This window comes from Pristiophorus japonicus, chromosome 15 (assembly GCF_044704955.1).
Source record: "Pristiophorus japonicus isolate sPriJap1 chromosome 15, sPriJap1.hap1, whole genome shotgun sequence".
Taxonomy (NCBI): domain Eukaryota; kingdom Metazoa; phylum Chordata; class Chondrichthyes; family Pristiophoridae; genus Pristiophorus; species Pristiophorus japonicus.
Window position 1 is genome coordinate 91,616,810 of NC_091991.1, and position 12,244 is coordinate 91,629,053.

At 43.2% G+C, this 12,244-nt stretch overlaps 1 protein-coding gene across 3 annotated transcripts in view; it reads left to right on the forward strand.

The window, feature by feature from the left end:
- The window catches only part of LOC139280901 (CCR4-NOT transcription complex subunit 4-like), a 172,783-nt gene that overhangs the window by 71,566 nt on the left and 88,973 nt on the right, over nt 1-12,244 (forward strand). For all 3 annotated transcript variants that reach the window (XM_070900703.1, XM_070900702.1, XM_070900704.1), the window contains exons 5-7: nt 293-394; nt 1,742-1,867; nt 5,934-6,058. In XM_070900703.1, coding sequence (XP_070756804.1) covers nt 293-394; nt 1,742-1,867; nt 5,934-6,058 — 353 coding nt within the window. The remainder of the gene's footprint in view (nt 1-292; nt 395-1,741; nt 1,868-5,933; nt 6,059-12,244) is intronic.

Sequence of the window (12,244 nt, forward strand, 5' to 3'; positions counted from 1 at the left end):
CCAGAGGACACAGATTTTAGATGATTGGCAAAAGAATCCGAGGCGACAAACATTAGTGTTTTCGGCAGCAGGTGTTGTGATCTGGAATACACTGCCTGAAAGGGTGGCGGAAGCAGATTCATTAACATTCGAAAGAGAATTGGATAAATGAAGGGAAAATATTTACAGGGAAAAGAGCAAGGGTGGGATTAATTAGGCCTCCTGTAATCACTTACCCGATGTGATGGTGGATGCTTGCGAGCAGGAGTTTACTTTTTAATCTTGTAGCTGATCGAAATATTGCTTCTCCTAGGGTCCCAGCGCTAGTGCTTATGTAACCTACATACGGTCTGAAGACGCACTAAGAGCAATACAGTGTGTAAATAATGTGGTGGTGGATGGCAGGACACTTAAGGTAAGCAATCTCTCCATCACATAGCATGCACCACTTTATCTTTTATTGCACAGCATGTTGTATTTTCTGATCCGCAAGTTTCCTTGAGGTTTGAAGGAGAGCTTGGCACAAAATAATTTGAAGCATCAAATTGGGAAATGGGTCTGCAAAGCGAAAGTGATTTACAGGGAAGTTGGTGGAAGATGAAACCAAGTGCTTAAATAGTGTGTCTTTTCATCCCCTGAACAAAGCAGTAAGTTATAAATCCACAACGTTGTCAAACCTGGTGTCTGTTTCTGTTTACACTGTTATTTTGAAGTATGGAAAATGTTACCCACAGAAGCTGACCTTGCAGCAATACTGCCGGATACTGAAATCCTGTACAAACCATCAGTCACCATATGTTCTCAATGTGTGAGCCATGAAATTCTCACGTCTTGTGAAAGCATCCATAGAGTATCAGCACAGAAGGGGGCAGTTCGGCCCATCGTGCCTTTACCGGCTCTTTGAAAGAGCGAGCCAACTAGTCCAACAACCGTGCTCTCTTCCCATAGTCCTGCAGTTTTCTCCCCTTCAGGTATTTATCCAGTTCCCTTTTGAAAGTTACTATTGACTCTGCTTCCACCACCAGGCAGCCCATTCCACATCTTAAAATTCAAATAGATCACTGGTCAGATATACAAAGTTGAGTTGCTATTATGTTCTGCTGCTGACGGAAATAATCTGGTTGGTGTGCAAAGCATGGATTTAAAACGTCCTAGATCAACCAGAAACTGTTAGCTGTCCTTGATGAGAAATGTGTCTTGTGTTGTCTGTGTGAAGTAATCAACTCCACTGATGATCATCCTTTCAGTCTGTTTGAGAATTATCCGAATTTGACACTCGATGAAAAGTTAAATCAAATCAGAACAAAATGTTTTCTTGAGCATTTGTTTCAGTCTATTTCCCCTTTTCTCTGCCTGAGAGCATGTTCCCGAAAGCATAGGTGACATTTTAGTGTCAGTACATCGAAGTGGGATAACCAAATAACTGGTGAATCTGGCTGGCCGATGTCCACTGGGAAATTGTGGGGCTTTCCAACTCAATTCACTTGGAACTACCATGAGCTTCTTGGATAGCTCTGATCCCAGAAGTAATTACATCACCCTGAGCCATTTACTCCTGTATCAGACAAAGACCAATAATGGAAACCTGTATTCACCTATATAGCGTTGACTTGGTTGAAACCCAGGTCCCAATGGTTATGCTACAAGACATTTCTGATGGAACCTGATGAGTCTTTATGCTAAAAATGTTGCAACCAAGTCCACATCACTGCTTGTGTCTTCATGTGCATAATTGCCAACACTTTCTTTTTCTCTCCTGAAGGCATCTTTAGGTACAACGAAGTATTGCAGTTATTTCCTAAAGAACATGCAATGTCCTAAACCAGACTGTATGTATTTGCATGAGCTAGGGGATGAAGCAGCCAGCTTCACTAAAGAAGAAATGCAGGTAAGTTCACCAGCCTACAGAAAATAATGTGAATAGCAAACCGAGCCCAATCAAAAATCACTTCATGAAAGCAAGTGTTTGCCTGGCTGTGGGGGCATCAACTATTTTTTGAAATAAGATTACTTAAACAATCATTGCTTTTTTTTGTTTAGACCACATGTCTGTCATTGTTCTTTAAATGTTCACTGCTGGATAATTAGACGACCAATTCCCAGCCAGAATTAAATTCATCAAGAATAATGTGAAGCTTACATTTGCAAATTGGTGTGTTCAGACCCAAGCACATCCATGAGGGGAATCCTATAGCATCTCCCAGTTGCTCAGATTTCTCCATCAGTTGACATTATTTTTGTTGCCATGTATTTTTCTGCAATTATGTGACTTTTTCCTTCAGATAAATAATGCTGCCTTTCAGCAACTAGAGTCAATAGTCACCCTTCTCTTTCCCACCCCCCCCCCCCACAAGGTTTGCAAAACGTTGATCTAAAAGATTCCCTTTTACCTGTGTTTTATTCTGGAAGTGCAAGAAGACCAGTGCTTGGTGTTGAACTGAAATATGTTGTGGTTGACCCAGTTGGAGGTCTCAACCATGTGATGCTAGTTTAGAATTGTCTAGAGCCAACCTTCCGTTTTGAACGGGGAGTAAAATGCAATTGTTCATCCTAGTCGATGATAATCATGGTGGGGTCTTGTCTTTATTAAAGGTAATTCAGACCACCACTGCATTCGCTTCCTTTCCTTGACTATGCAAGAGTGCCCTCAAGTGGACACCTTTAATTCTTTTCATTGGTCTTCCACTCACTGATTCAGAAACTAAGGGAAACATTGCAGATTATCCCATTGAGCTGCTGTTTCGGTGCTTACATGTCAGCAGTTGAGAATATTTGAACCGATCTTGTGCTCTTTGAGGTATTACGCGTGCCGGGTGTGCAGTCGGAGTTCACTTTCAATGCAGGGAGGAATGGGACACCAATGATTCTCCTTGTACATCCTCTTGACATAAGGACAAAAGGGATTCAGGGTTTCATTGCTCAACTTTGGCAAATGCTGTTGTCATGCAGATGAAATGAACTGAATGTGACCACCTGGGGGCAGGCTTCCCTGGCACATACAGGTCACGTCACATGAATTCCAGCTTGCAGTGGAGGGGCTTCCCATTGCCTTTTCATGGTTGCATTGATTGCTACCTAATGTTCTACCCAGGGTCAATGTGGTGAGGGCCACGACTGGAGGCTGCTGCACCAGATCTGTGCCTTCAGTTCTCTGCACAATCAAGCTCTTTATTGTCGTCGAGCCACTCGGGCAGTTGTCGCTTGGAGACTAGGACCAATAGTTGTGTGCTACCAGGGCTCTTCCACTTGATGCAAGCTCGGACAACTTGCCTTCTGGTATCCTTTCCTTTTGGTGAAGGGCCTGAGAGGAGGCAACAGTACTTAATCCCACGGCCTGGCAGGTTTTGTAGATTCCGGTGGAGCAGCAAGTCTTCCCCGAGCAACAAGTTGAGGACAGAAGTAGTTTCCAAGCAGGTTAATGCTGCTGCTGTGTTGTGTGACGATGGTAAACTATCCCTCCTCATCCTTCTCCCCCTGTCTGCAGCTTTTGACACGGTTGACCACACCATCCTTCTCCAACGCCTCTCCACAATCATCCAGCTGAGTGGGACTGCACTCGCCTGGTTCCATTTGTATCTATCCAGTCGTAACCAGAGAATCACCTGCAGTGGCTTCTCTTCCTGCTCCCACACCATTAGCTGTGGTGTCCCCCAAGGATCTACCTTGGCCCCCACCTATTTATCATCTACATGCTGCCCTTGATGACATCATCTGAAAACACAGGGTCAGTTTCCACATGCACACTGCCAACACCCAGCTTTACCTTGCCACCACCTCTCTCGACCCCTCTACTGTCTCTGAATTGTCTGACTGTTTGTCGAACATCCAGTACTGGATGAGCAGAAATTTCCTCCAACTGCATATTGGGAAGACCGAAGCCATTGTCTTCGGTTGCAGCCGCAAACTCGCCATCACTCCGGCTGGCAACTGTCGGAGGCTGAACCAGACTGCTTGCAGTCCTGTTGTCATATTTGACCCCAATGTGAACTTCTGATCATATCCGCACCATTGCAAAGACCGCCAACTTCCACCTCCGTAACATTGCCCAACTCTGCCCTTGCCTCAGCTCATCTGCTGCTGAAACCCTCATTCATGACTTGTCTGTTCCAATGCACACCTGGCTGGCCTTCCATCTTCCACCCTCTGTAAACTTGGTCATCCAAAACTCCTGTTCACCCATCACCCCTGTGCTCATTGACCTAGCTTGGCTCCTGGCTAAGCAATGCCTCGATATTAATTTTAATCCTTGTTTTCAAATCCTCACCCCCTTCCTATAATCTCATCCCTCCGACATATCTGAGCTTCCCTAATTCTTCCCTCTTGAGTATCCTGATTTTTAATTGCTCCACCATTGGTGGCCATGCCTTCAGCTGACAAGGCCCTAAGCTCTACAATTCCCCCCCAAACTTCCGTCTATCCCTCTGTTTCCTGATTAAGACGCTCCTTAAAACCTTTCTCTTTGATCAAGTCACCTGTCCTAATATCTCGCGATGTGGATCTCTGCCAAACGTTATTTTTTAACGCTGCTGTGAAGCAAGTTGGGATATTTTAGTATGTTTAAGGCGCTATATAAATACTTGCAGTTGTAGCGATAGTAGCAGCAAGGCAAGCAGTTTAATTGTGACTTGGGTATGTTAGTGATAGCAATCTGAGTTTTTAAGACATGTAAAAGGGGGAAAATTTGCAAACTCCTCAGCTATTTTTTTTTTAATTAAGAATTGTTTTTGAACAAAATTGTTGGTAAACCTGGCCGACAGCACAAGTGCAGATAAAAGATGGCATACCCTCTGCAGGGGTGACGAAGAATGAGTTGCGTAGCACCAGACTTTGGTGACGAATTCAAGTGAGGGATAAAATGGGCTGAACAGAAGTTGGACATTCCAGAGCTGAAGTGTATGGTAATATTAACAAAAGGATACAATTCTAAAGGGGGTGCAGAAATCGAGACCTGGGGGTTTTTGTGTGCAAATCGTTACAGGTACCAGGACAGGTTGAGAAAGCAGTTGAAGAAGCTTGCGGGATCCTGGATTTTATTACTAGAGACATGAGTAAAAGCAAGGAAGTTATGATGAACCTTTTATAAAACACTGGTTCACCCACAAATGGAGTGTTGTGTCCAATTCTGAGCACCGCACTTTAGGAAGGATGTGAAGGCCTTAGCGAGGGTGCAGAAAAGTGCGTTTCCACGGATGAGGGACTTCAGTTACGTGGATAGACTGGAGAAACTGGGGTTGTTTTCCTTTAGAACAGAGAGGATTAGGAGGAGATTTGATAAAGGTGTTCAAAATCATGAGCGGTCGAGACAGAAAAGGTGGAGAGAAACAGTTCCCATTGGCGTTAGGGTCGAGAACCAGAGGCAGAAGCTCTAAAAGCGACATGAGGAAAAACTTTTTTACGAAGCGAGTGGTTAGGATCTGGAATGCACTATCTGAAAGGGTGGTAGAGGCAGATTCAATCATGGCTTTCAAAAGGCAATTGGATAAGTACCTGAGTGGGGGAAAAAAATTGCAGGGCTACGGGGAAAGGGCGTGGAAGTGGGACGAGCTGGCATGGCTAGGCCAAATAGCCTCCTATTCTGATAAACTTCGATGATTCTTTGTTCCAAGCATGTGTGTGAAGTAGGTCAACTGAAATCTGTCAATTTGTTTAATTGGAATCAAGTCTCAAAGTGTAGTATTGAGCGCAATATTTCCAGTGGGAGTGGTGGCGAGCGGGGCTTGACCAACACCGTGCTGGATAATGTGTCTTAGGTTGAGGTTCTTGTTTGGTGAAAATTGCAAGGGGACTTTTCCCCCCAAATACAAGTAATTTTGTTGAGCGTTGAAATGCAGGCATCTTGCTCGGATTTCATGAGTATAGTAAAAAAGAATTCCTGGTGCTGAACGCCATTTGATAATCCATGCCCCTATTCATTGGTCTTGTGTCCATTATTTTTCTCTCCTTTCCTTCCACAGGCAGGTAAACATCAAGAGTACGAACAGAAACTGCTCCAGGAACTTTATAAAATGAACCCCAACTTTTTGCACCAGTCGTCCAGCACAGTCGACAAAAATAAGAACAAAATAGCTACACAGCAGAGGTATGATTTACAAGTACAGCCCTGGCCTGCTGCGCTGGCCTGCTTTTATTTTGTTCTGTTTGCATTTGCGCTTCACATTTGTGTTTTTTTTTGTCTTGAGCTTTCTTGTCAAATTTGGTCTTCTCCACTGCTCAAAAATACAGCATTTATCTGTCTCTCAAAAGTTCCTTGCCGGTTCAGTAACTGGATATTCCTCTTACCCCCCCTAACATGGAGATTTTATTTGCATTAGGTACTTGTTGATTGGTGCCAGCCCCCTCGTTTATCAACTGAGCAGACATGTAAAAACAAAAATGGAGTTTGGAGAGGGAGATGTGGAGATGAGTTTTATTCAAATAAGCATTGCAGTGTGCTGATAGTTTTGGTTCTGCTGGGTCATGCATCCCGCTTTATTTCCCCTTTTCTGCCCCTGCCAAATGGAAGCTTGACTCTCTGTCTGAACCACTTGTCTTTGGTTTAAATGTTGTTGACTTGCAGTTGTTACAACAGATTGGATTACCCAACACCAGAGAATTTTAGAAATTTTGTGATCAGGAACTGCAATTGATCACAAATCCATTTACATATGTTGATGGTACCTTTAAGGGTGAAATATATCAAAATAGTTCATCTTTTTGAACCCATGTGTGTGACACGACACTTCTGCCAAAGTTGCTACTATGATTCTGACACTGTCTTGGTAGTGTGTGTGTGTGGGGGCAGCTGTGACCTTGCAAACCAGTTTAAGTGATCATGTCTTCACTGATATATAGCGGTTTAACCATGCATGTAGCGATGAGCAGATCAATGTTTGATCCCTGGTCTGTGCTGCCAATATTGGTGGAACCATACCCCAGCATGAGTTGTAGCTTTACAGAAAGGAAGCGTGTTTTTTTTTACACCGGAGCAGAGAGCATTGTTGGCATTATTTGCAACTTGTGTGGCTTCCTTAGAATCATGCTTGACAATCCTGAAGCTGATGCACAAAGAATTGTTGTGTATTGGCAAAGGTTTTAAATGTGAGAGTAGCTGCTATCATTATTTTGAGACAGTTTGGCCCAAATTAGCTCACAAGCAATGTAGGTGATCTATTGCCCTCCACTGCTTGGATTGCATTGCTTTGTTCATACTAATCCTGAGCAGTGCTCAGTTAAATTGATGAGCGTTTTCCCTTCAGGGGTTGTTTAAGAGTAATTTAGGTTGGAAGTGCAATTATTGAACTATATACTGGAACAAAATATGTCTAAATCTCTTACAAAAGAGTATTCGACTGGAAACAAGGTTTACCTCTTCATAGAAAAGCTGCATTCCATTAAAACGTTTGTGTTAACATCATTATTCAGCTTTCATTCAACCATCACTTTTTTTGTCTTTGTCTTAGCTTAAAGCAACTGAACACTAAATATCTGACAAAAGTTGCACAGCTGTTAATAATTAACACCCATTGAAACCTCACGTCTGTTTGCTATTGTTGGGTGACTGATGCTAGCTGCATATTGCTTATAACTTTGTACATTTTAGTTTAATTTATTCATGTGGTGCAATGGTTCAGGAAGCTATCAGCAGCCCTATTAAAGATTGCCCTGTGAGGTTTTTTTCCTTCCATAAAGTTTGCTATTTAGGTTAAATCCATGGGAAATGTTCACAATCAGTTGAGTGCACACATTTGAACCACATATGGCCCATCGGGAGAAACGGCACATCTGTATGAAGATAGTCAGGTCACGCCTGACCTCTGAGGCAAAAATGTATTTCAGCCAAAGCTTCAGCTTTTTTTGTTGGCTGGATGTGCACTGAAATGGCTTGGCTGGCCTTGGTGCAAACCGAGCACTGCGCCCGCAATACAACTGTCTCCAAAGGTAAACTGGTTCCAAAGTGACTGACTGCTTCATTATTGCTGTAAAACTAGCAGCAGTGAAGGGTTCATGGTTAAATCTGTGGAGAAAACTAAATGTAACAGATGCCTGTCAAGATGTGGTCATAGCTCATTTGCAATGTATGTCTGACCATAATTTCAGCCTCTTGCTACCGTGCCCCGCCACTCTTTCTTCCTCCCCCCCCCCCCCAAACCCGATTGATTACCAACGGAGAAAGTGTGTGCTTGTGGCTCTCTAAGCCTCGTCGCCGAGTGCATGTAGAAAGCTAGCACAGGCAGCGGAAGGAGCGTGTGGCAAACCAGACTTTCCTTCAACGACTGTCTGTCCCACCTGCGACAGAGACTGTAATTCCCATATTGGACTGTTCAGTCACCTAAGAACACACTTTGAGTGGAAGGAAATCTTCCCCTATTTCGAGGGACTACCTATGACGATGATAAGCCTGCTTCACTTGAAGGCAAGCACTTGCCTTTCATTCTGATCCTGTAGCTTAATAGGTAATTTTGTAATGTTTGCCAGATATATTGAGCAGTTAAGTCTGTAACATAAGAAATAGGAGCAGGAGTAGGCCATTTGGCCCCGCGGGCCTGCTCCGCCATTCAATAAGATCGCGGCTGATCTGATCCTTGGCCTCAACTCCATTTCCCTGCCTGCGCCCCATAACCTTTCACTCCCCTATCGTTCAAAAATCTGTATCTCCACCTTAAATATATTCAATGACAGTAACCCGCTACTGTTGTGCCTTGCAAAGTCTGGGTAGCTATTCGAGTTCCAAGTTCAAGTGTTGTCCAGCTTTCATGCAGGTACAATCACATCCCATGTCCCGGTCATGGTAGCAGAAAATGATGATTTGCTGCGTGGGATGTGTACTTGATCACTTGCCAACATCTTTTTTCGACGCTACCGTATGATTTTCACACAAGCCTCTGCAGAGGCGAAGAGCTCAATCAGACTTTTCTTCCAGTTAAAATGACAGACTTCCCTCCTGTTGCACCACAGTATTTCTTTCTATGCCACTTCGAAAAAGAGCCTGAAGGTTTTGTAAGCTTCAAATAGCGTTGACCTCCTTGAATTGCCTTTTTGAAAAACAGTGTTTGCTTTTGTCAAGTTGTGCTTGCCTGCTTTCCTTTGGTGTGTGTTGGTCAGCTTCTGCACTTGGTATTCACTTGGGTGGTGGGGGGAAGAGAGAACATGAACAAGAATTTGTGCAGATTTTTCGCACGGCAAATATTTCTGGTACTTTGTGATCCGAGTGAATCTGCCATGCAAGATTAACTGGAAAAAAAAATACATGTGTAGTTTGCCACTGTTCTGTCGTCCAAGTGGCATCATCCCCACACCAATTTCATGCCAGGTGAAGATTTTCTCCCTTTTTGTAAATTTTATTCAGGATTCTGGGTTAACTAAGCGTAGCCTCTGTTTTAGTACAGCTAACTGGCAGTTCTGGTCCTGTGCGAGCTTTAACAAACAGGTATGGTGTCTGGAATAACACCTGATCGTGTTTACATGCCATTGAAGATTGTTGTTGTACTACAGAATGAATTCTGAATTGTGCAATCTCTGTTATATGACAATGGTTAGGAAATGCATTTTCTTTCACCTTGGGGGAAGTTGGCAGCACACGCAGTCGACGTTGTCCAGGGGGAAATGTGCGAGGACTTGCAGATTGCAAATGCAGGTTTCAACAAAACACAAGGGGGTGCCTTTGAGCTGCAGTTTGTGAACAAGGATGTGATTGGCAGGTTTTGCTCTTGTGCTTCCACCAAGTACAAACAGCTGTTGGTGTGGAATTCCAAACAGTTCCTCGGCACTCCTGAGACGAACACCTTATCCTTTCAACTTTCAAAGATGCACAGTTTTCTTCCATCAGCCATTACAGATATCGGGATGGTGGTTTACATGAGGATTGAATTTATGTACAGTAAAATTCATATTGTATCATGAAACAAAATACCAAGACTGAGTCAAGTCAGATAATAACCAACTCGACTAATTTCTCTTTATAAGGATGATTCTTAAAAAATAGACGGAACTCTTAAATACTTGAAATTTCTCCTTACTTATTGACTAAAGAGTCTATTTTTCTAATTGGCAGAAATGCCACTTCAATCTTCAAAGGAATAAGTATGTGTCTCGCGAGTCTTTTATGCAGAACTTGTAAAGATTGTTAATTCATATTGCAATCACTGTGTTTCAAATGTTGGAATCCAGCTTTATCTTTATAGCAATTTGGTAGGAAGAGAAAGACACTGATCCCATTTTGCTGCTTCTGTGTCTCTCCAGTGTTTTTAATCTACTCATTTGAATCATGATTACATAATCACTTCACTTCGTGGTTCTCGAATGTTCAATGTCCTTTGCCTTAATGTAGCAGGTTTTATCTCAGTAATAATGTGGTGCATTGTACAGCCTATACAGATACTGCCACATCTGCCCCTCGACTCTGAATAAATTGATATGGCAGAATACAGTGCATAGTACTTGGGGCAGAGTTGTCATGGAAATGGTGAACTATGTGAAACCTGTCGAGTGACTGACTCATCAAATGGGGCTCCTGATTGTTCAAGTGTTGCGATGATTAGCAGTAGAAAGGTGTAAAGCATCTCCAAATAGTGAAATAAAATGTACTGTCAAATGCTCTTCTCAGTATTTGTATATGCAGTTATATTCCTTGTATTTAGTATGTGCGTGTTGCAGTACGGTTGGTTATCCAATACGCTTTATCTGAAGCAAGGCGCAAACAGACAATGTAGAATACACTAAGAATACAACACCTGGTTTCACAGTTTTGAAAGATCACCAGGACTGCAAATCCCTTGTTTCCCCTGAGCAAACGACTTTACCTCTCCCCTATTTCCTCCTGTGGCAGGCCACCTGTCCCCATGTACCTGAATAATGGATGAGTTGGGCTTCTTGGTATGGCTACTGTCAGTACCACTGGCTGTTAAGGATGCACGATGCCAGCACGACCATCATCTCTGACTGGATCACACTTGGAAGATTTCGACTAAGTGAATGGCATCTCTGAGCTGCTGAAACTTTTTTTGGCATCAATTTGGGAGGCACTCAGTATTTTTGCCATTCTTTCCCCTTACAGACCCAACAGTAGTAATAAAGATGTCTGGCCATCATTGCTGAGCACACCTAAAGCAGCCAACGGTCTAATACGCGACCACAGGAAAACGCCTCCCATATTTGATAATGGTTCAGATCCCGAACACATGACCCCAGAAGGTCCTGACACAGAACTCAGGTCAGTGATTGGCTTTATTTCTCTCGGACTGAAATAACGCATACTGAGAAAGGAAGGCAATTCTTTTTGTTCACAACCAATCGGGCCGTTCGCCAAATTTTGGCAGCTTGACCCTAGCTCTTGTACCTGGAGTTCTCATGCACACCCTATTTGTGAGTACTTGGTGATAGTTAGTATCCATACAGAGTATGAACAGAAATACTCTGCAAGATCTGCACTCTCAATACTTCCAACATGAGACTTGCCAACCAACATGAGACTTGCCAACCTGAGTGGAAGACCATTTTTTTTATAAAGTGTGCTTTTTATCACTAGAGGTCTGATGTGAACCGTCATGGAGGGTCAGTGGAATCCTCATTTTCCATTGAAGGTGGCTGATACTCAATGCGAGTTCAATCAACTTTTTTTAAACATTACACTTTTGGGAGGGTGTTAAGCAGAGGAGGCTCACTGTGCTCTTGTGAGGAACTGAATATATCAGGACCTACTTTCATACCAGTGAAGTTTTGCAGCAAGACGATTTTTTAAAATTCTTGCATAAATCGCCAGTTAGAAATACTACTCCGTTCTGACCAAGTAATGGGTCTCTGCCAAACTTTATCCAGGATGGTTCAGTTGGTTACACCAGGAAGCTACATCAATTGGAATGTCCCAGATTTCATTCCTGCCCATGCTGACTAAACTGATCTCTGCCAGAGTGAATCTGGACAGTCGCAATTGGTTTCAATGTCCTGGAGCTGGGAGGGTAGGCAATGAACTGGGGTTTCCAGACATGATCAGAATACAAGTCCTCCTGCTGGAAAGTTTGTGTGAGTGGACATCGGCTAAGGACAGGATTGGGTTTGGTGGTGGTGCTGGTTACAATAGCTTGCTAACAATCGTCTACTTTGCACATGAAAAGTGGCCACTTGATTGAAGTACCAGGAGCTGCTCATGCCCATGGAACCGTACCCAACAAGGAGTCAACATCGATGGAGAAAAGTGGCCGAACAACATTTTTAATCTGTAAACTCAGACATTTTCTGTTCAATACTTGAGGATTTGCAGACTGATTCTTGAGTACTCAGGCAGAGTGCT